The sequence below is a fragment of the Panthera leo genome, chromosome B1 (assembly GCF_018350215.1).
Source record: "Panthera leo isolate Ple1 chromosome B1, P.leo_Ple1_pat1.1, whole genome shotgun sequence".
NCBI lineage: Eukaryota > Metazoa > Chordata > Mammalia > Carnivora > Felidae > Panthera > Panthera leo.
In genome coordinates, this window is record NC_056682.1 from 170,685,997 (window position 1) to 170,710,690 (window position 24,694).

Sequence of the window (24,694 nt, forward strand, 5' to 3'; positions counted from 1 at the left end):
TTATTAGCTGTTTGACCTTGGTCAGGTCAGCTGGCTGGTCTCCTAGCACCAGACTTGCAGCCATTGCGTTCTTTTCGTTTGTTTTCACCACTGTTTACAGCTTCTCCGTTCCCCCAAGCTGTCCATACTGGTTTCTCTCAGGTGGTGGCTGAAAAAGTAACTCCATCCAGACATAGGGACATAGTTTACCCCCTTGGCTTTAAACCAAGCAGCTGTCCTCCCTGAGCCTTAGAAAGGGGATTACAATAGTGTGTTCTTCATAGGGGAGCTGTGGAGACTCCACGAGCTCCTGCAGTAAAGAAGTAAGAAAGGATCTGGGTACTTCAGCCTTCAATGCGTGTTGGGCCCCTTGTAACTTGTTCTCTTAACAGCAGTATTGTTCCTAGCTTTCAGAACCTCATGGCAGCACTAATGTCAGTTGGGTTTAAACCTTGAAAGGCCTGGATTCTTGTCCTGGCGTGCTAATAGTTCCTCCCTTGCCCTCGAGCTGGGATCGATGTGAGCATTAAATGTGGTAATGTGAAGATGTGCTTTACTTTATGGGTAGAGAACTTTTTTTTTTTTTTTGGTAATGAAGGACCTAGACCCACCGTGGGAGAAAAAATTCAGGAATCCTGCAAAACAAGGCAACTTTATTCATTTGGGGGTGGTTCGTGTTTGAGAGAAACCTAGGAAAAATTTAGTAAATCTGCTTTAAAGTAGACCACAGGGGACATGAATCTTTGTTTTTAAAATTATGAAATATTTACATTTTTCCTTCCACATTAATTGAGAGACAGACATTTGAAGAAAGAGGAGGTATGGCCGAAGGAGAACCCCGGCCAGCCAGGCCAGAAGCTCAGCAAGGCATGGTGGGTAGAGTCTGGTCTCCTCTGACCTGCCCAGGTCCTCAAAGTCCAGCCCTGCTAAGGGAGTCCGGTGGACCTTCTCTCTAGAGAAAGGGTCACCGTAAGATTATCTTCTTTTATCTTTATTCTTTGAACCATGATGATCACATAGCCCCATAAATTCTATAGGGGGAATTTTCCTTTGGACATATGAAAATATTTTTTTTATGGTGGATTTGGTGAACTTAGTATATTATTATATTGTTGGCTTTGGAGACCTATGATGTATAATAATAGCAATAACAGTGAACATTTATGTGGTAAATATGCCTGTACTATGCCAACCTTTATTCTGAGTGTTTTATACAATGCCCAGTGATGCAGAGTAGACACTGTTTTGATCCCTATTTTACAGATAAGCATCTGAAGCCCAAAGAGATTGAGTAACTTGGTGGAGGTCGTTCAAATAATGAGCAGTTGAGCCAAAATACAAAGGCCCCGTACAGAGTTCACACTTGGTTGCATGCCAGGCTGCGTTGTGCCGTATTTAGAGTCTTTGCTGACTCCCCTGATTTCTAGTTTTACTGGAATGTTTAAAAACACTCTTCAGGCTGGGCACCTGGGTGACTCAGTCGGTTAAGCATCTGACTTTGGCTCAGGTCATGATCTCACTGTTTGTGAGTTCAAGCCCTGCATCAGGCTGTGTGCTGACAGCTCAGAGCTTGGAGCCTGCTTCAGATTCTATGTCTCTGTCTCTCTCTGCCCCTCCCCCACTCATATTCTCTCTCTCTCTCTCTCTCTCTCTCTCTCTCTCTCTTTCTCAAAAATAAACATAAACATTAAAAAAATACTCTTCCAGCTTTCTATAGATTTCTCCATTTTAACTCTCCTATAAATCTTTCCTTAAGTCACCCCACTCCCTACCAACAGTTGGTCTGAGTTCCAATCCTGACATTGGGTAACTGGGATGGAATCCTGTGGTTTGCTTTATGCTGGCCAGTGCTGAATGGATCTTCCTAAGGTTATTGTTCCACGGTGACTCACCCCAAAAGAAAAGAGTTCTCCAGTATGGAAGTCTTTCAGTGTGTTCCCGCTGAAAACTAAGAATACCAAGACTTCAGAACTCTAAGCAGATCTGCCAAGAAGGGGCTCATGACAGACAACTCAGTGTGAGAAAACTGCTGAGAATCAAAAGGGCATTGAAACTATCAGCAACCATTTCCTTTCTGCAGCATCAGCTCCTTTGTCTCCAGCAAAGCTACACAAAGTAATTTTCTGAGAATCAGAAGGGGTTGGAACTCTCTCCTCTAATCACCTGGTGTTTATAGATTTTTCCTATATTGATTTAGTCTGCGTGCCCTCCTTCATGCCACGTGCACTATGGTACTCAACTATTTTAAGCTGCTTTGCAATATTTTGAATAATCGTTGACAGAAGCAGCTTCTTGGGGTTTAGATGTGTTGGCCCCACTGTACTTTTGCTTTAGCTATGGTGTCAAACTTTATTTTAAGCAAAAACAAACAAACAAAACCCTGATCTCTGTTTTCAAGGAAAATCGTACATGTAAGACCAGTAGTGGAAACTGAAAAATGGTGCTGGTGTGGTCAGTAGGGCCTGGAGGGGTCTGGGATTCCATCTGCCTACACCACTGTCTTCCTCCCACTTTGATAAAAGTTGAAAACCACTGACCTGTTGAATAAGGTCCAAAGTACTTATTTAAGTGTGTACCTAATTTTATGTAGGAAAACAAAGGAAATTGGGGGCTAACAAGATTAAACAAAAGGAAATGTAATGAGGCTGAGGTGCCTCAGAATATTTCTTAGTGTTCCCTGTGGTACCTATCAATAAAAAAAAAAAAAAGATCCAAAATCTCAACTTAGAGTCTCTTGGCCACCAGCCCAGGACTCTTTCCAATTTGTCATATTATGTTTCCTTTTATCCATAAGAACATTCAGATACACCATCAAGGAAAGTAGACATTGCTATTCTTGGGGGTTGTGAAATTGCTCTGTTTTGTGAAACTGCACAGAACTGATTTCTTCAGAATTCTTCTTTTGCTAAGTTCCAATTCCCACCATTCAAAGACTTCATTCAGTCATTTATTTTTCCCTCCTTCTTAATTCTTCCTTCCTTCGTTCCTTCCATCCATCCACCGTCTATCCATCCAACTCACTGTTATTGAACACCTGCCATTCTAGGTATTGGGAATATGATGATGAACAAGACAGATATGATGTCTCTTTGCCCTAATTTAAGGGCTTATGTCCCTTAAAACCCAGTGTGGGATGATGTGGAAGGGATTCTATACATGTTTCTGGAACTGTTAATAATACTGTCAATGTGCCAACCTCACTTCCTCTATCATAATCATATCATCATCAATTTTTAGCACCAGAAGAAATCTCCTTTTTGTTTTAATTCCAACAAAATCTCAGCAGAGCCTCAGAATGTAAACCAAATATAGGCAGGTAGGTCTGTTTGCAGACAGAAGAGCGCTATGCTCTTCTGCTGCCTTCAAGGTTCTGGATAGACAGCCAAACCCAAAGGCCACTGATGTTGCTTTCTGTCCTTGGTCCAACATGATTCCATATTCTGAAGGTGGTATCCTGCCTATGTGCTTATGTCCCAACTGTAGAGACAACAAGGGTAAATGTGTAAACTCAGACCCTCAGACCTCAAAAACCACAGAAATGGTAACTAGCAGCCTCTTTATGCCCTTTCAAGAGTTTCAAGCCGCAAAGCTTGGTTCTGTAAACCACTAGAATGGGACAAGGTTTTTCTCCCAACTTAATCCAGAGACCTGTGTATTTTATTTTTCCTGTCCCACTTGAGATGCTAAAAACAACCCCTACGCACCACTGAAAAGGACACAGGACAAAGGAGTGTATACATGTTTGTTTCAAGTTGTTTCTGAAAATTTTAGTTAAGTTGAAATTATGTAATCATGCTTAATTTCCTGTAGGGGGAGGGGGAATGTCCATCATAATTTGAGACAAGTGGCAGTTTTGCCCCTGGCAGATTTAAATGAGAAAAGTGAATGCTGGGATGCCAAACCACCGCATGAATGCGCATCTGTGCCCATAGTCTTAATCAACCTCTTTGTTTGGTTCCTTTTTTTCTTGTTGTCGCTGTAACAGTCAGTGACACCTGCCCACGTGATGCAATGGCATTTGCACAGAGCAAAGCCCACGTGCTTCTCCTCTGACGAGTGGCCCCATAGGTCTCATCCTTAGAAAAAAAGCGATCCTCAGATTTAAAGCACAAGTTTCTGAAGTTTCACTACCTATATATGTACATATGTTGATATAGCTACCTGTGATTTCTCCACGGTGGCTCCTTCTTTATGGATTTCCTACTCTGCTTCCTTCTCTCTCCTCTTTTCTTGCCCACTCATTTCATATTCAACTCAAAGAAGGCCAAAATGAGATTTTTAAAAAGCAAATAATTACCCAGTAAACTGATAAAATGTTGATACAGGCCAGGGATCGCTGAAATTGCCCAACATGTGTATTTTACTCCCCCTGCTATACACATACTCCCCCTGCTATACACATACATAATATAACACGTTATTTTTTTTTTAATTTGAAAGCCTTTGGACTTCGCACATGCTTTCCATTTCGCCACAGTCCCCACCATTCTCTGTCATATTTCACACTCACCCTCCTTCATGACCTGTTTTTATAGTCGGTCTGGTCCCTTCTTGAATTCCAGGGATTTTCTAGTCTGCCTTCCTTAGGAATCTTCTGTGTGCAATTTCAAATTGTAGAGTGTTAGAAAAGACACTGCTACTTTGTAGATGTGGACAGTCAAATGGGAGGAGTTGTAAAAGCAAAGCTATAAATACAGTACTCATTTATGGAAAGTGATTAAAGAAAAGAAGAGTTCCACCCATTGCTGAAAATGGTATAAGATGCCAACCAGTAAATCTTCCTGATTTATAAAGGAGTCAGTAGATTTTGCCTGTAACCTTGCGAATTTTGCTTGGGTCGTTGATTTCGGCTAATGGAGCTTTTAAGTTGCTCACAGGAGTCTTGAAGCTGTAAGATGACTTGATGACGGGTCCTTAATGTCTGTATTCTCAAGTGTCCGTCTTCTTTTCCAGTTCTTCTCTTGTTTCTTTCCATTATCGTCCCCTTTACCATACTCTGTGTCCATAGGATGTCTTTAGTTCTCATTAGTGCTGTGGACGCATCTGCCTGTGGGATTCTCCAAACTCTTAGGGATGAAATTGGAACACTGTAATTGTTTCGCTTTTAATAAAACCCTCTTATTTTCCATTTCCCAGCAGATATATGGAGTGATCACTCCTTTCAGACCGATCCGGATTTGCCGCCTGGCTGGAAGAGAATCGTTGACGTCGCTGGGACCTATTATTGGCACATACCAACAGGGACCACTCAGTGGGAGCGCCCTGTCTCCACCCCAGCAGATCTCCATGGTTCTAGAAAAGGGTCACTTAGTTCTGTAACGCCATCTCCTACCCCAGAGCACGAGGTAAAATGGAGTATCTTTTTAACAGCTTAGTAGAGTGGATGTTACTTGTGATTTCTCTTTAGACTTGTTGCTTCTGCCCCAACAGGTCATCAAGGTAAGGTTTTTGATTATCATGCATGCTGCATTTGAAACCGCAGAAATGCTTCCTCTTAGTGTAAATAGCGTTAATACCATCTTTCAGGGATGTTTTCATTTTTTAGTGGCTTTTGGTTTCTTGAAACAGCATTCTAGGTACAGAAAGTTAAGAGAGGCTGATTAATGAGAAGTGGTTAAGATTCCCTGAGGCTCACTGAGGCAATACTTTACTCCATAGGTGCCATTGCATGGCGCTGCCCCATAAAATATTTACACACAGAAGGACGTCTCTTGGCCAGACGTGTTATAATTACTGCATATCTTATTAGCCTTGGGTCCTTTTGGTTGCATGGAGGGGATGTCTGCAGGAATAACCCTTGAGACCCTTCAAATGCTTGATTTCTATTTTTTTAAAGGATCTGTTTATTTAGCAGAAGTGATGTTATTTTAGACATAAATAGCAGCATAAATTTCTGCTCTCCATGAGGAAGAAATATGATGTTTAAACAAAGAATTGCAGCTTGAAAAAATTCCACGTGGTATTTATTAACACAGAGATTCTTGCAGCTAACCTTTGTGAATCCTGATAACTGAGTATTCAAGAGAATTGCAGTTGGAAAAGGTCACTATTAAGTAATGGCTTTTTTCAGCAAAGTAGTTGGATCCCTAACACGCAGGCATTTCTGCCTGCCTGACCACAGTCTTCTGTTTTTTCAACAACCCATTTTCCTTTACTTTGAGGACACAGAGGGCATCTAACCTGCATCTCTCACCTGCAAGGCTCCTCTCCATATTTGCAACTATTATGACCCTTCTTGTCATGAAAGTAGACAGTGTCTTGTTTCTTACATCTGTGGTTCTTTATTTCGTCTTCTCTGGGAGGCAGTGAGATCTACATTCCAATCACATGCCTGCTCTTACAGGGCTTCAGCACCTCACTTACCCTGCCTAGGCCCCATATTCTCCATTTTTCTTTCTTTCTCTTTTTTTTTAAAGTTTATTTTTTTATTTTGAGAGAGAGAGGGGGAGAGAAAGAATCCCAAGCAGGCTCCGTACTGTCAGCACAGAGCCCAGTGCAGGGCTTGATGTCATGGACCATGAGATCATGACCTGAGCCAAAACCAAGAGTCAGACAAATGCTTTATGCTTAACGGACTGAGCCAGCCAGGCGCCCCTCTCCATCTTTCAAGCGATGGGTTGGGGTGAGCTCTACTTACGGTGATAGCCAAGGGCCTTGGTTTGTTGGTACCTGACACTGATAGGCACACGCTTCAGTATTACTGAACCACATAGGATTTTGTTGCTAATCACTGGATGACTTTATTGAGGCATAATGTTCCTATTCACTGAGCAAATTCCATTCATTTACTCATCTTGTGTTAGGTTTGCTGGGGGATAAAGATGAGCCTCAAAGAGCTTAGCATGAAGTGGAGTCCTTCTCCTGTCTCAGTCTAATTGCGTCTTGGCATTTGTCACTGGACCATCAAGTGGCCTCCCAGAAGCGGAGCCAGCCAGGACACAGCCTCTGCTCACTAAGAGCAGACATCCTCTCTCTTTCTTTCCTGTACCTCTTTTCTCTTTGCATCTTTGTTAGAATCTCTTTCTCCATTCCAGGTCTTCATTCCCCTATTACAACCCTTTAACCATCTTCACCACATGGGGGTGCCCTATGGCGGGGGTGGGGGGGAGTGTCAGGGTGGGAAAGAATCAGCTGATCCCCCCCACACATTACAAACAGGGAAGCTGAAGCGCAGAGAGGTCCGTGACTGGTGGCACCATTGGATCTAGAACTCAGAGATCCTGAATGCTCCTGAATCCTAGGCCATAGTTGTTCTCGCTCAACCTCCTTGGCTTTAGGATCTCAGCCTACTGCGCTTTCTCATTGTCCCAGAGGTTAGATTGGCCTCACTTTGACATGTCCCTTTTGTCCAGTGAACCTCTTGTCCTCCCTCCGTGCAAGAGATGAAGTTCTTGAAGCCTGCATCCCGAGACCAAGGTGTGGGTGTGGTAAAGTCAAAGGAGGGCATCCCAAGTTTCTGTGACTTGAATTTTTTATTTCTTCAACTAATATGGCAGATTTTTGTTTCCACATTTTCTACAGAAAATCTTGGGAAGAATGCATCACAGATAGGCAGCGAACCCTCAGGAAGATTACCAGGTAGCAGAGTCCACCTCTAATTCCTGGGCTTCCTTCTGATGCCCACATATGCCTGTTCTTCCTCTGTCTACACCTGCTTCCCATTCCCATCCTAGCTATTACTCAGGGCCCCTTTCCAGGCTCAGATTGTGTCCCATGGCTCTTGCTTCCTGCTTCCTCTCCTAGAGTTTAATGTTTCCCTAATGTATCCACAGCACTTAGCCTCCCTGCTGCTATTCATGATTTATTGTGGTTTTCAGTGTATTTTCATAAGTGTCATTTGTTCCCCTCAAGATGGAGAAGACCGCTAATATATTCCTTATTTAAGAAAAGAGTTGGGGCGCCTGGGTGTCTCAGTCAGTTAAGCATCTGACTTTGGCTCAGGTCATGATCTCACAGTTCGTGGGATTGAGCCCTGTGTCAGGTTCTGTGCTGACAGCTCAGAGCCTGGAGCCTGCTTCGGATTCAGTGTCTCCCCCTCTCCCTACCCCTCCCCTGCTCATGCTCTGTCTCTTTCTCTCTCTCTCAAAAAAAAAACATTAAAAAATTAAAAAAAAAAAAAAAAAAAAAAAGAAGAAGAAGAAGAAAAGAGTTAACTGAGGGCACCTAGGTAGCTCAGTTGGTCAAACCTCTGACTCTCGATTTCGGCTCAGGTCATGATCTCACAGTTCCGGAGTTCGAGCTCCACATCAGAATCAGGCTCTGTACCGACAGTATGGAGCCTGCTTGTGATTCTCTTTCTCCCTCTCTGTCTGCCTCTCTCTCTATCTCTCTCTCTCTCAAAATAAATAAATAAAAGAGTTAACCGAAGTTCAGTGAGCTCAGTAGCCATGCAGCTGGGGTAGGATGGGCATGTGCCTAGCTCTCTGACTTTAGATATTATGCTCTGCCCCCAGTAGTGTGTCAATTTCCACCTTGCTGTTGGTCTCATTCCTCTCTTCTGCTGTTAACCATGCCATTGTGTCGACCCTTATCCCTCCAAGGCAGTTTGTTAACAGATGTGTCATTTTAAGGTTCAGAGAGAGAGCCACGCCCCTCCAGCACTTTAATAGATCAGTGGAATAGATTTTCTTCAGATCAGCCTTTCAGTTGTTGACTTCATACACATTTCCCTCCTGTGCGTAAGGCCGTAAGCAAAAGAACTGAGCACATTTAAAAGGCAGTAAATTAAAAGCACAGAAGCAAAGGTATGAACAGGTAGAGAGAGGAGGAGGGGGAGTTGGAGACAAACCCAGCCTGCCATATACCCGGGACGTGCAGGCGCTGACACGGATGTTAAACCAGAGGCACTAAGGGTAATGGAGTGTTCATGGTGCCGAGCTCATGGCTTATCTCACGACTCCTCGACTCCTCGTAAAACCCTCTGCAGCTGGTACTGTAGTTGTCACTGACTTTTTACATTTGACAACACTAAGACAGCATGGTGAAGCTTGCCCGAGGCCACACACCGAACGAAGATCCGCCCACCCCCAACCTACCCCAGGCTTCACTGTACCGTTTACAGGAGACTTGGCAAGTCTCAAATCTCAGCCCAAGGGAGGGCCACGTCACGAGCAGAGCCTGCTGGAAAATGACTTCTCTTGAAAACGTTGTCTCAGGTGCTAATGACAGTGGAAGAGAAATGATTATTTCTCTGACACCGTTTCTTTGATCCCTAAATAGACTCTATTTCAACTAATTTGGAACCACAAGAGAAAGCAAAATGTTAAGGATGAAAAGAAACTTGTAATATGTCGTGTTAGAAACGCATATTTTATTCAGCTTTTCCCCGAGCTCGTTTAAAAAAAAAAAAAAAACAAAAAACTCCAAGTTGGTGCCAAATCTGTTGACTCTGCTTCACAAAAGTTTAGGACTGAAGGCTTCCTTACAGTTTGCAAATTTTACATTTCACATTCCAAAGTTCACCAGGGAAGTGTCAAGCACAGTGGATAATATTTCCTCTGTACATGCCAGCAGTATTTTCTGAAGTTTATAAACGGCTCAGGAAGCATTTGCTATTGAAATTTGGCCCACAGTAGTCTCCCTTCAGTCCACTGATTTGTTCCAAATTCCTTGGATGTCGAAATTTAGAGAGAAGAGGGAGCCACACAAAATATTTTTATGAATAACTGTTGGCCTGTAGGCAAGTCTCGCCTTTCAGTGTTTTCAACTGAAAGTGTTTCCTGGTTCCTTAGGATGGAGGAGAAAGTGGGTCTGAAGCAAGGGAAGGTGGAATCGTTTCTCAGAACTGTGATCTTTTCTTGATCACAATTTGCTCTGTTCTTGCTGCATCGCTTGTGGTGTTTGTCAGGGCCCTGAGCAGCTCACCCCCTGGGAGGGGAAAATCCGCATATTACATTAGAACTGTGGAATTTCTTATACACTTAGAAATAAGATGAAAACACAAAGGAGCTATTCTGGCATCTTTTTACTGAGCTTCTTGACCCGATCAAGTAATCGTGACTGGCAAGAATCCTCAAGAAGGGCCTCGTCAGTGCTTTTTTTTGTTTGTTTTTAATGTCTTACTTATTTTTGAGAGAGAGTTGGGGAGAGGCAGAGAGAGAGGGAGACACAGAATCCAAAGCGGGCTGCGCGCTGTCCAGCACAAACCCCGATGCAGAGCTCGAACTCATGAACCGTGAGATCATGACCTGAGTTGAAGTTGGACACCTGAGCGACTGAGCTAACCAGGCACTCCCATGGCAGTATTTCTGAGCCTGTGAGCCTGTGGGTCAAGGATTGTGGCCGAGGTGACCTCTGAGGCTTGTAGGACATTTTGATTCCTTGGTCCTACCCCAGGCCACTGAGCTAGACCCTCTAGGGGTGGGACCTGGAAATCTGCCTTTATCATAAGCTTTCCAGGTGATTTTGTGCTGAGTAGGTACAAGAGCTGGCACTCTGGTGAAGCTCGTCTCCCTGTCTTTGTTTATATGTTACCTCCTCTCTGGACTCATCCTACTTCTCCTGGGAATTACTGCGCTCATCCCTGAACTTTTTTTTGAAAGCCCTTGATTCCATAGGGTCTTTTTGTAGTATTATTAACTGGTGGCATGTCAGTCTCCCTCCTTGGGGTGGGGGGTCAAGGCCTGTCCCCCCTCATTTTGTGTCCTCAGCACCTGGCATAGGGTTCGTACAGGGTGATATTCATTAAATGTTGGCTGAATGAAGGAATAAACCAGTTTCATAGCTGAGGGAGCTCTTAGTTGACTTACTGTCACAGCAAAGCCAGTACTAGTGTCCCCGGGCTCCTGACGCTCCCCTAGCTCACAGACACTAATTTAGTTCCTCAAGCGTTTGTCAGTCTGTTTGCTAGTTTGACTCTCTCTGTCTCTCTCTCTCTCTCTCTTTTTTTTTTTTTATTACTTCTCTGGGTTATGTTTGTGTGATAAACCGTCACTCTATTCTTCTGAGACAGCGTCACATCCAACAAAACACAGAATGCATTTTAAAAAGAAGTTTAAAATATGCACATATATATGAATTTAGTGCTCATTAACATCGCCTGGACTGTTCCTTCGTGTTCCAAGATTAAGGTGCTCTGTCTTTTATCATCAAGGCCACACATACAGAGGCTCAAGTCGTGGCAAAAGAGGATGAAGAAGCATAATTCATTAACACTTTGTCGTCCATAGGTCCCCAAACTTTTTATTCTTACAAATGGCCTTATTTTTTTTCCTCCATGGAAAAGAGTAGAAGATACGGAAACTGCCACCTTGGGCACCTTCGGGCAGCCAGTCCCTGTGCTAATTGCTAGTGTTCTTAATCTCAGTTTGCCCACACTCTGATGGTGAGGTCCTCTTAGCCCTATTTCATAGACAAGGAGCTGAAGTCACAAAGCAGATGAGAGCAGAGGCAGGGTTTGAATGTGGGCTTTGCTGCAGAACTTCTGAAGTGCCCGTGGAGGTGATGATTCTACCTTCCGTCAAAGTCACTACAGAATGTTCGTTCTTTTGCTTTGCTCTCTGCCTGGTTCTCGGCAGGTTCACCTTCCGTGTTTGCTCTCCAGCTTACATTTTGATACCACTTCTTAGAGGCTTTCTCTTCCCCCTCGAACATCCTCAAGAACATGATGTAAGCTTGCTTCCAGCAGAAGAGCAGGGCAGCCTTCCTGTTTGACTTGTGGACTTGCTTTCTAAGATCTCAGAAGAGAAATCAGGAAGAAGAAAACTCTCAGTAGTCAAGGTATACAATTGGATTCCCTTCGTGGGTCCATCCTCACACAGATTCTGCTGTGTGGCCGTGAATGGCACCATGCTGAAAGGTCATGGAGGGTCATGATAAGCACCATGCTCCAGGGGCTGGGTCAGTCATCAGGGACACACTGCCTCTGAGGAGCTGAGAGTCTCCACAGCTCTCCCAGAATTCAGCATGGTCACTTTGATCAGGGTAAGGGGTGCTTCACCTGGTCAAGGTCGGGAGAAGCACCCGGGGAAACACCTGTAACTGGCACCAGAACACCACTGTGCCAAGATTTAGCTGCATCACCTGCAAGATTATTAGTTGGGGGGACATTGCTCATGGAAAATGATCTCTGTTCTTCCTTCACTGGCCTTTTCCCCTGTCAGTCTTGTCCTTCCTAAGGCAAATTGCCCACCTGCCTTTCCCTCTCTCACTGTTTTTCTCTTTGTCTCATCCTTTCTTTCACCTCTCACTCCCACCATGCAGACTGCAGACTGCAGACCGGGATGGCTGCAGACTTTCTGGAGAACCAAACAAGTTCTTTGGGTTGTTTTCTTTAAAAAAATTATTAGCTAAAGTGGTGTATTCTCTCTTTAAAAAATTAGATGAGGGGCCCCTGGGTGTCTCAGTTGGTTAAGCATCCAACTTCGGCTCAGGTCATGATATCATGGTTCATGAGTTCGAGCCCCATGTCAGGCTCTGTGCTGACAGCTTGGAGCCTGGAGCCTGCTTGGGATTCTGTGCCTCCCTCTCTCTCTGCCCCTCCCCCACTCATACTCTGTCTCTCTCAATAAATAAACATTTAAAAAAAATTAGATATATAGAATATGTAGTTCTTAAAATTCAAGACAGATGGTTTTTATCTTTTGTTGCCCTTAATTTTAAAAAAGGAAAATTACGGTCACTTATACAGGGAAGAGAATTTCTAAAAATGAGGGTTTTTTAATATAGGAGGGAAAAGGGTCTTTTGTCCTAGTCATAACATGCTAGTCCTTATTGAGTTTTGTACTAAAGGGTTTCTTTAATAGTACCCATGTTATTTTAGCTTTTGAAAAATTGCTGTATACGACCTTTGTTTACTTAAATCTGCAAAAGGTGATTTTTGGAAATTTGCCAGCTGACTCATGTCTCCGTAGCATAAGAGCTGGATTCATACAGTCTTAGAATTATAATCAACCTTTATGTTATAGGGACCCAACATCCAAAGGGTAAATACATTTAAAAAAATTGTTAAACCATACACACATACAGAGAACTATTTTAGTTAAATGCCAAAGACTCTTCTGAATACTTGTTTTGCAAAAATACTCTTTATTTCTAGTCCCACACAGTGTCTGTTGAAGATAATTTGATTTCAGATTCCTTTTATCAGACACCCACTCTTTTTTTTTTTTTCTACAAGAACATAATTACCTGGAGTCTTACTAATTCACCATCTGATATCCTTTTTCAACATTCAACTGAAGTGAAAAACAAATATTGCTCACATGTAAACAGTGATGATGATTTGGGATCAAATAGGCTTGTTTTCCTTTAAAAAAAAAAAAAAAGAAAGAAATTCTAGCTCAGAATTCTTGGTATTTCACGTCCTTATCATGAGTACCCCTGCAATGGTGATTCAAAACCTTTCTTGGTTACTGGCCCCTCTGCAGATAATGAGAAAAATTGAGGATCTTCTCCCCTAGGAAACACACATACACAAAACCCCACCCTGATTTCAGGGGGTTCACAGGTCACCTCAGCTGACAAGTTAAGACTCTCCTATGTTATTAATTTTCTCAGCAGTGAAAACTGGATGCTGCTTTTGGGGATGGAGGAAGGACAGAGGCAAAGGGTGAGGCAGCATTCCTGCTCTTTTGCTCAACGAAAGACAGATGATTGTTTAAAAAGTAAATATAGTGATCTAAGTCCTACTTTATTTGGAAAACCTGCAGTTCGGATGCTTAGTCCAAAAAGGAGAGTGACAGTGATAGCAGCTGTGTGATAGTGATGACAAATTTGTATTTGCAGTGCCTCTGCTCTCGTTGAGTCCCATGGAGTTGACTGAACACCTCTTTCAACACCTGGCTCGTTTGAACTTAGCTGCTTTGGCTTTGAGTGGGTGTCAAAATCAGACTAATGTCATGAGCAGAAATTAGGGGTCACTATTCCCTTCTCATTTTCAAAGAACCTTAGTTGAAGGGACTTAGGTGGAAAGTCTCCATGGTTGATTTATCATTCAAGAAGAGAGGTTATGGGCCTGACACATCAGTGGAACAGATACACGAGGCTGTCTCTGGGTTTTGTGTGCTTCATTTATTTCCCCAAATGTTAGCTGAAAAATATTTGAATATTCACTCAATATAGAAGAAAAGAAAAAGACCACAAACAACATTGCCTGTCGCCTGAGGTGAATGGAAAGGGGTGTTTAGAGTCAAAAATCTATCGCAAGCGTTCTCCCAACAAGGCAAGGCTTGGTGCTTTGCTCTGAGATTATGTTTACAGAATCCCTTCGTGATCAAATACTAATTCATGAAGAAGCTTATGTGGCAAAGAAGCAGAGCTTTTGATGAATTTGAAGAGTTTACATTAGGTTGTGTAGAGCTATTTTTTGTCAGGTTAAATCTCAGCAGATGTGGCCGTCGGGCTGTGTTTTCTTATATCCCTCTTTCCCTCTCATTGTCCTCCTTTTTTCTTTTATGTGAAAATAATTTGAGCCCCAGCTTTTCATGCCCTTGGCCCTGGACATTCCCCAGTTTTCAGATGTGCACATCGACAGGCACCATCCCTAATTCCACCCCCACCTCAAGAAGACAGTTCTGTTTGGTTACCGGAAGAGAGAAGGTTTTCTGTGGAATTAGGTACACTAGGCATTTAGTACTTGACAGCATATTGTGTGGTTTTAAGGCCACGTGTGGAAGACCACTGACTGCTAATAGTGTTCAGGCGTTTGCCGTGGTAAGTAATGCACACTGCGTCTCTGTCCTCCTTTTGCTCTAGGCTGCAGGTGATAATCTAGATCTAGAGCCAGCTAACATGCTGCTGGTAGAGTGAATTTGTTCCCTAACCCATCCTGTGAATATCAATGCTAACAACGGTGTCTTGTGTTTTTTTTTTTCTTTTCTTCTTTCTTTTTTTTTTTTTTTTAAATCAATGTGCTTTTTCCTATGTGAATAATTATATGTCTAGAAACAGCCATGGAGTGATTTTGCTGTTCTGAATGGGGGAAAGATTAATAGTGACATTTGGAAGGCAAGTATATTGTCAGATTCTAGATCATTTAATATTTCGTCCTTTTTGCATGGCTGTGGCTGTATCTTTTTCTTCTTCATGAATATCATCCATTCTGCAGGGACGCAGTGATGGGGCTTCTTGCTAGGGATGTCCAGCTCACACACATGTTGCCTTTATTTAATGTGTCCCGTTGTGAATGACGGCAAGCCGGTTGCCCCAGGCTCCCCGTTGTCTTGTACAAACCGGGGCTTGCACCGAGCCAGCACCCAGCGGTCCTTGCATGCCCTCTCCTGCCTAAGCTCACATACACTCTCTGCCTCATGCCGGGAGGACTCTTCTCCCCTTTGATATTTGAGGCCATGTCACGGGCCTTCCCCCTTTCTCCATTAACAGGGGTCTATTTTCCTCTAGGATTTGCATGCAGCTACAGTTAACCCGGACCCCAGTTTAAAAGAGTTTGAAGGAGCGACACTCCGCTATGCATCTTTGAAACTCAGGTAGGACATCGGCAGGACCTGCCGTCATGCATCGCTTCGTGCAGCTGGAGTTTGCAGTAGAATTCTAAGTCCAGCTTTCTGTTTTTCTCCCTAGAAATGCCCCCCATGCTGATGACGACGATTCCTGCAGTATCAATAGTGACCCAGAAGCCAAGGTTCGTACGAAACCCGCTTTTCAGCAGCCAGGTTATATTCTTGCAGCAAAGTAACGACTTTGGAAATGGCTCGGTTTTTATGAACGATCAACCCAGAGCCACCTACGATGTAATTATTCCTCAATCCTCTCTCTTTCCGATTCTCCAACACTTAAAATAAATCCCCAGGAGAAGTTAGGCTTGGGAGGGTCTCCATGATCGTCGAGACTCTGCCTGCATCTCACTGCATCGGCTCTTTGCACAATGTAGTAGGTTGAAATGATTGTTCGGACGGGTGGGCTTCAGAAGCCTTTAGAGACAAAGCAGGCTCTGCCTTGCAGAACAACGGGAGGCGCAGCTGACAGGTGGGACAGGACTCCTCGTGCCCGCCTCTCCCAGGACAGCCTCACACCTTTGCTATCATTTTCGTAAACACAGGCCTGATTTATGGTGGAAAACGAGAGTAAACTTTTGCTTCTGGACTTTTGGTGGGGCACCAGCAAGGCCACCATGGGCGTATGGCCAGTGCAGTTGCACGAGGTCCTGTGCCTGGGGTTTAATGGTGTGTGGTCGCCATCTTGAAATTCTTAATCATTTTATCTTTGACTTTGCATTTTTGTAAGTGAAGTCCAACAGGGTGGTGGCGGAGCATGCCCCAGGAAGTTGGAGCTTTGGTTTATGCATAGTCCTGCCACTTCCCTACCTCCCTGAGAGGTTCTCAACTGCCTGTTCCCCCTCTGCTTGGCACCTCGGGCCTTGCCGAACATCCTCACACCTGCTTCCGTCCAACAGTTACTGGTGCCTTCCATTCCAGTAGGGGCCTGTGAACATGGGGAGAGTTCGCCTTGGGGACACATGCGCCTGTGGCATCTTGAAAAGGGGTGAGAGAGTGGCCTGCCCAGTGCAGGCTGACAGCACAGAGGTGTGTCCCGTGGGGGTGAGGCCCTGCCCGTCCACAGTCTAAGCACTAGTGTGCTTGGCACAGATGTCACCATACCCTTGGGGGTCACCTGTCTGCTGTGGGTCACGGTCATGGGAAGAGGGGATTCCCTGTTCCTGGGCAGGGCATGGAGCATCGGCCCAGCAGCTGGTGGGATGGGGGAAGCCCAGAAGGTGATGGTTTGTGGGGGGGGGGGGGGGGGGGGGGCGCGCAGGGCCCTGGGGCACCTGCGAGCGCCTACACTTAACCCTGCACGTATCCCTTTGCCCAAGGGAGCATGACTTCAAATACCAAGTAAAAAACACCATAATGAGCAAAGAGAATGCACAAGAAAGGAAACAGTTTTGTTTCAGTACTTTTTACAGCATTTTCTTCCTGCCTTTTGAACAGGGGCTCTGCATTTTCATTCTTCATATTTCATTTCCATTTGCAAGCTGGTCCTGGATATTTTTTTCTGAGTCCCAAAGCAGATCAGTGTCTATGAATAAAACAGCAAATAAGTTCCCTTCGTAGTCATCACATGGGAGACACCACGCAGTTTGAAAACGTTGACTCCTTTGCTGCCATATTGCCGTCAATGCTGCGCGAGTCAGGGCTTGCAGCGGAAGCCTCCGCCAATCCTGGTCTGCTCAGCTTCATGCTAAGCACGGTCTCCTAGGATGAAGGCCATTCTTAGAGCAAGTGGCATTCTGAACAAGTCCTTGGGCTGCTGCTGACATGCTGGCCTTTTAAAGATAAATTCTGTGGCAGGGAGCGGATGCAGTAAAACAGGAAGATGGGCTGGGAATAATTTGCTTTGCTACCAGGTGTTTTACAAGGCTTATCAGCAAAGGCTGGAAAGGAGGGGCAGTGGGCAGCCCCATCTCCCTCTGCCCTGAAGGGCTGGGGAGTGATGGCCTGGGAAATAGAGCGGGCGGGAAGGGGGATGCCCCGGAGGAAGATGGGATTGGTACCAGGAACAGGAGGCCAGGTTGAAATATTACCCAAGTTGTGCTTTCCCTTTTTACCTCCCAGGGGTACTGTTCACTGCATTCTTTATCTGCCACCTTGCTAGTGCCCATGTCGCTTCCAACGCCTGTTGTGAATTTGTTTGTGTTAATAAGGAGGCTTAGTTTTGTCATAACTCACCTGAGTTTGAAACAGAGAAGTACATGTGTTGTATTTATTTTAATGTATTTTAAGTTTATTTATGTATTTTGAGAGAGAGACAGAGACCGAGAGACAGAGCATAAGTGGGGGAAGAACAGAGAGAGGGGGAGAGAGAGAATCCCAAGCAGGCTCTGCACTGACAGCACAGAGCCCGATGTGGGGCTCGAACTCACAAACCATGTGATCATGACCTGAGCTGAAATCAAGAATGAGACATTTAACTGACTGAGCCACTGTGCCTCCTGTATTATTTATTTTATACCCTACTTTGTTCTATGTAAGATCTTAGAAGACTTATGAGAACAAAAGCTTTCTTTTTTAAACCACACAAAATATAAAAGAATAATTAATAGATCTGTCTGTACTGGGACAACAGACAAGAGTCAGAAAAGATTAGGGCAAAGAAAGAAACATGACTTTTCAGATCATGGAACTCTGCACAGTAATGGAGATTGACCTGCAGGTTTATTTTTGTGCCTCTAGGTGATCATTTACATCAAGGATTCTTAGGGTGAATGGCACAAATCCCTGGAAGGACAACTCAGAATCCTAAAAAGATGTTCACAAACTACACGTGCTTCTAACTAACCTCACCCTCCCTAGATTCTGAAGGTCCTTGTGCTGTAGAAAGCCACTGTCATTGTTGAGGACTTAGAGGACATTGGGAGGGCAAAGGGTTTTATAACCCTACAATATATGAATCACACTATGCATGAGGCAAAAGCCTCTCAGTTCATTATGGTATGTAATGGATTTTCTAGCGCTTCTTTATAAAGTAACTATAATAATGAATATTGAGTGTTAACTTTTTGCCAGGCATTGTCCTAAAGACTTTGTGTCTGTTGATTCTCATCCACAGAAAAATTCACTGGGCTAAGTATCATTATCTCTAGATTGCAGATGAGGAAACTGAGGCATAGAAAGTTAAAGAGCTAGAAAGTAAATAGAGTCAAGATCTGAATCCAGGCCATTTATCTACAGAGCCCACACTCACTAGACTTTGTATAGAGAGAATTCCTTATACATTGCATATTTGAAAGTTGGTAAGAGAATAGATCTTAAAAGTCCTTATCACAAGAAAAAAACTTTTGTATGTATGGTGATGGATGTTAACTAGACTTATTGTGGTGATCATTTTGCAACATACACAAATGTTGAATCATTCTGTTGTACACTTGAAACTTATAATGCTATCTATCAATTATACCTCAATTTAAAAAAAAAAACATTCTCACTTGGAGCTGTATTTAGGGGCAACCACCAAATGATGTGTCCTCAACAATATTCCAACTCTATGTGGATATGTAGAAATTTGGATTTTGTCAGTTGGTATTTCACAGCATTAGTCACTGGAAGCAAAGGATAAAGACCCAAGCAAAACTCATTTCAAGTAAATTGAAAGATTTACTTGATTATAACAGTAATGATAAGAAGATTATAACGGTGTGGACGGAAGATTATAACAGTGTGGACCAGCTTGCAGCTTGCTGGTCTGACTTGAGGCAGTGATGAACTGTACTCTAGAAGTGGAAGGGATAGGCTGCAGGGTTTTCAGACCATCCCTTAATAGCAAACTTTCAACTAGGCTTACGGTCAAGGTTGGACCTAGATCGGGAGTGGAGATAGGCTGCGTTGCTGGTGATTGGCAGATCTGCACACTTCCATTCACCATGCACATGGCAGGACTGACCTCCCTTAGAGGAAATGGAGGAGTCTGGCTGTGCTTCCCTCCTGGATGCATGGTCACCACCCGCTAAGGGAAGTGAGTGAGGGAAGCCCTGCAGAGAAGGCCAAGCTGTTCTTTCAGAATTACAACTTTATATATACACACACACAAAATTTATTGTCAAGTTGGCTGACATACAGTGTGTACAGTGTGCTCTTGGTTTTGGGGGTAGATTCCCGTGATTCATCACTTACATACAACACCCAGTGCTCATCCCAACAAGTGCCCTCCTCAATGCCCATCACCCGTTTTCCCCTCTCCCCGCCCCCCCATCAACCCTCAGTTTGTTCTCTGTGTTTCAGAGACACTTAGGGTTTGCCTCCCTCTCTGTTTGAAGCTATTTTTTCCCTTCCCTTTCCCCATGGTCTTCTGTTATGAGTGAAAACCTATGATATCTGTCTTTCTCTGACTGACTTATTTCATTTAGCATAATACCCTCTGGTTCCATCCACATTGTTGCGAACGGCAGGATTTCATTCTTTCCCATTGCCAAGTAGTATCAGAATTACAACTGTTTTAAAATCCAGCGGCCCTAAGTGAAATTATTTTTTTTACAAATTTTCAAAAAGTCACTGAGTTGAGCACTGACTTCAGTGAAGTCAATTTGGAGGAGTGCCCCGACAACACACACACATACCCTCTGTCCGCCACCTGCCTGATTAGTGCCACCTGGGCCAGCTAAGAAGCAGAAGTGGCCAGACCCACATTTTCCAGATGTTCAGGTTCTTTTGTGGAAGTAAGTTCCTTCTTCAGATAACCCTTCACGTTCCTTCAGTCTGCCAAAGACCAGGAAACTGAGTGCCCCCCCCCCCTCAGGTAAGCAGAAAGTATCCTTTCTTTAGGGGGAAAAAAAAAGTTAATTGAATGTGCCATGGAATTGTAAATATAGCCCTTGAGAACTGATTACTAAGAAGTTATTACAGACGATGTCTGCCTTCCTAAATGAAACTTACATGCTAAAAAAATAAATATCATTTTAGCCTGTTAGGATGTAGGTACATACAAACACTCTCTAGCTATTCTCAGTCTGGCCACCTTGAAAATCATTTGTTGGGTGAAACCTCTATAAATAGCAGTGGCAACGTAAAATGACGCCCCCCCCCCCCACCACGCACATATGCATCCCCTAGACATGCTTCACCTCCCTCCCACCCTCCCCAAAGAGCAAAGTATTTTTAAAACTCTGAAAATGTTTTTCGAGACTACTTAATTTTTTATACAGTAATTTTTTTGGTAGTTGATAGCAGTGTATATGTGTGTATAGAATTCCAAACTCTTTTTTTTTTTAAGTTTATTGATTTATTTTGAGAGAGAGAGAGAGAGCATGAGCAGGGGAGGAGCAGAGAGAGAGAGAATATCCCATGCTGGCTCCATGCTGTCAGCGCAGAGCCCAGTTTGGGGCTTGAACTCATGAACCATGAGATCATGACCTGAGCCGAAAGAGTCGGACCCTTAACTGACTGAGCCATCCAGATGACCCCTGAGCTCTTTATTTAACTTTTTATTTTAAAATAATTCTAGATTTATTGAAGAGTCACAAAGATTGAGTTCTTATATACCCTTCACCTACCTTTCCTTAATAATGTCTCCATAATCATCATATAATTCAAACTAATAAATTAATATTGATACCATATTATTAACTAAACTATAGACCTTATTCATAATTTTTCTTTTTTTTTTTTTTCCACTAATGTCATTTTTTTTGCTCCAGGACCCAATCTAGGATATTATAGGAAATTATTTCATGGGGCACCTGGGTGGCTCAGTCAGTTGAGTATCTGACTCTTGGTTTTGGCTCAGGTCACAATCTCACTGTTTTGTGAGTTTGAGCCCTGCATCTGGCTCTGTGCTGGCAATGCAGAGGCTGCTTGGGATTCTCTCTCTCTCTCCTTCTCTGTCCCTTCACTGCTCATGCAGTGTCTGTCTCTCGAAACTTTTTTTTAATTTAAAAATTATTTCATATATTCCTTTCCATAATTCTCAGATTTCCCATTTCTTAACTCCATTAACATAATATTCCATTTAATTAATAGTACCATAATCTGTCTAGACACCCAGTGGCCATAGGAGCACCTTCTAGCCCTGCAAAGCAGAGAGCTACAATTTTATAAAAATAGATGACTTTTTTTTCTTTTGTTTATTTATTTTCAAGATTTTATTCTTAAATAATCCCTACACCCAACATGGGGCTCAAACTCACGACCCCAAAATCAAGAGTCACACACTGTACTGACTGAGCCAGCCAGGTACCTGAGACTTTTTTTTTTCTTTTAAATTATTGCTTTGGTATAGCTTGCTGAAACTGGTATCACCAGGTCAAAGGCTGTCAGTTTATGGCTCTGTCACCTACTGCAAAATTGCTTTTCAGAAAGGCTACAACAGCACGTAATTCCACCAGTAATGTCCTAGAATATACCTCTTCGTTCACTGCCTGCTTTACTCTAGCCTTTGCCATTTTAATTTATTCACCCTCGTTTTATGCATGTGAGTTACTCTGTCCTCTAAAATTTCCCCTTCTTAAATTATAGAAAAAGAGCATTGCTTTATGAAACTCTCTGTTCCTGTCCATCCTTGCCTGTTTTTTCCTCTTTGCTTGTTTAGATAAAAACTTTATTTTGAAATAATTTTAAATATACAGAAAAGTTGCAAATATAATAGAGTTCCTAAATCCTCTTCCCCCAGCTTACCCTGGTGGAATAACCATAGTACATTTGTCAAAATTGAGAAATTAACATGGGCACAAAATGATTAACTCAACACATTTGTTCTGATATTACCAGTTTTTTCTTCTAATGCCCTTTTTCTCTTTCAAGACCTCATTTCGGGGTACCATATTGTGTTTAGTTCTATGCATTTTAAATTCAAAACTTTATTCATGATTGTAATCTTAAATATTTTTCTCTAATTTTTTTTTCTCTCTATTTTGTGTTACTTTTCCATGTGAAAAAGGGTTTAAAATTCCTGTTACACAAACCTTTTGGAGATAATTGCCTCTTGCGCTTCATTTTTTCAGAAGGCAACTCCTTGCCGTATTTGGGCAGCCCGGTAGCTTGCATTTCTAAATTCTCATAATTTGCTGTCTGACCTCTTGCTCATCCTACTTTAATACCGTAAAATCCAAATTTAGCCCCATAAAACTGTCCTTTTTTGACGGCATGTAGCACACTGTTGGCCAAACAACTGACTGTAATGACCGACACTAAAATAAAAATTTATAGTTAAATTGTAGAAAACTTAATGCTTTAAAAAAGGGTGCTACTTAGAGTTCTTTCTCACCCTTTGTGTCCCTCTGCTTGGACTTCTGTAAAGATGTTCCGCCACCTTGTGGAAAGTATTGAAAATTACATCTTAAAAGAAATCAGCAAAGGCTGTATTTCATTTGGAATCATTAAATTGCTTTTAGCTGAAAGTGTGACACTGGAGATAATCTGAAGGGCCTTCTTTACAGGTGAACAAAAAAGTGAGTCCCAGAACATTTGAGTAAATAAGTTTCCTATGTTCAAACAATTAGTAGTAGAGATAGTACACAAAGGTAAGTCTCCTGGGCTTTGGACCACCCCATCTTTGTGTATAACAAATCAATTCCAGGATATTTGGAAAGAGAGGTTTTAAGAATTGCCTTTAGGCGTGCCTAGGTGGCTCAGTTGGTTGTGTCCAACTTCAGCTCAGGTCATGATCTGTCAGTTCGCGAGTTCAAGCCCCACATCAGGCTCTGTGCAGCCGCTCAGAGCCTGGAGCCTGCTTCGGATTCTTTGTCTCCCTCTCTCTCTGCCCCTCCCCCACTCGCACTCCGTCTTTCTCTCTCTCTCAAAAACAAATAAACATTAAAAAAAACCCTTTTTTTTTTTAAAAGAATTGCCTTTAGAACACACTTCTTTGAAATCCATGATAAAGGAACTGGGTAAGGAAGATTATATTGTTGCAGGCATTTAATTCTCTAGCTTTCAGCTTCCTCATCTGTTAAAAATCAACGTGCCATCATCTCAGAAGTCACTCCGGTTCTGAAAAATTTTAAGATTCCAGATGAAATGTAGCAGTCCTGACCTCTGGCATCTGGAGATGAAATAGTTCAGTCTGATCTGTCCTCTAATGTGGAGGAGGGAAGAGAGTAATTTGCTCTCCAGTGCTCTCCAGGGCTGGAGATGGGCTGCTGGCTCCCCTTTTCCAGACGCACACTCAGCCCGTGCTCTGCACACAGGCACTCACGTGCAGTTTTCCTGGAGACACAAGGCATCGTGTTTATTGTCCCATATTATAGATAAGAAACTGAGCTTTGAATAGGTCACATCGTTTTTTTGTTGTTTTTTTTTTTTTTTTTTTTTTTTTTTATCACACGGCTAGTAACTCGTGGAAGTAGGACTTGAACTCAGACACATTTGACTCTAAAGGCCAAGAAAGTATCATGCTTACCCACTCCCAGTTATTGGCTCCCTAAGCTTTGGGGTCAAACTGAGGCTGTCTGAGTGTTTTGGGTGGAGGTGCCAGAGATGTCAGAGGTGGGTATGGGTGAGGGAACTGTAAGGTCATTGCTCGAGGACAGACTCCCCCTTCCTTCTCACCGTCATCCAGACTCACGTGGTCCAGTCCTTTGCAGTGCATTCAGACCCCCCTGCACGTGTTGGCCAATTCAGATTCAGCTGTTCTGGGGCGAGGCAAGGGACCGCCTCTCTGTTAGGCTCTCCAGCAGTGCTGCTGCTGGTGGTGGCCTACCCGCAGCACTTCAAGTAGTAAAGCTGAGAAGTTTGAAACTGAGGCACTGTTTTCATGCATCGTCTGCAGAGAAGTAGACGTAGCCTTTCTACATTTGCGCCTTCTGTTATGGCCCATTTGCCACCTGTGCTCAGCTGCTTGGGGATTTTTTTAACCAGGTGCTGGATTCTGCGTAAGCTCTGCTTGTCTGCTTACTCTTCTGTTATGACCTGCCCCCAGAAGGGGAGAAAGGAGAAGGAGATGATGGAAATCAGTCCAAGGATGGGTTTGCTGGAGGAACTTTCTGAAGTGAATGATGAACGGACATGAAATTCTAAGACGCCTCTGTGAGCTTTATTTGTCCGTGCCCTCCCTTGGTTCCGATTAGCGTAGATCTTCATGAAGTAATTATATTAGGGGCTACTGACTAGATTAGCACAAACAGATAAACAGGAAGGGGCAGGGAGTGTCCACTCATTCAGACTTATTTCTGGTCTGTGTAGCAAATTCATTATCATTATTTAGCATTAGTGTGGGATTTTATGTCTGTGTGTAGTTCTTATAATTGACTTTTATTCATGTGGCACAGGTTTTTCTTTCAAATCCTCATCTGTATGAAAATGTTGGATTTGATTTCTGTTGTGGATTT

At 43.2% G+C, this 24,694-nt stretch overlaps 1 protein-coding gene across 13 annotated transcripts in view; it reads left to right on the forward strand.

The window, feature by feature from the left end:
* Nucleotides 1-24,694, forward strand: part of APBB2 (amyloid beta precursor protein binding family B member 2) — a 383,377-nt gene that overhangs the window by 253,010 nt on the left and 105,673 nt on the right. For 9 of the 13 annotated variants that reach the window (XM_042936518.1, XM_042936521.1, XM_042936515.1 and 6 more), the window contains 4 exons: nt 5,116-5,324; nt 14,863-14,925; nt 15,319-15,404; nt 15,499-15,559. In XM_042936518.1, the coding sequence (XP_042792452.1) occupies nt 5,116-5,324; nt 14,863-14,925; nt 15,319-15,404; nt 15,499-15,559 (419 nt within the window). The remainder of the gene's footprint in view (nt 1-5,115; nt 5,325-14,862; nt 14,926-15,318; nt 15,405-15,498; nt 15,560-24,694) is intronic. The other 4 variants (XM_042936520.1, XM_042936527.1, XM_042936524.1 and 1 more) reach the window with 3 other exon arrangements.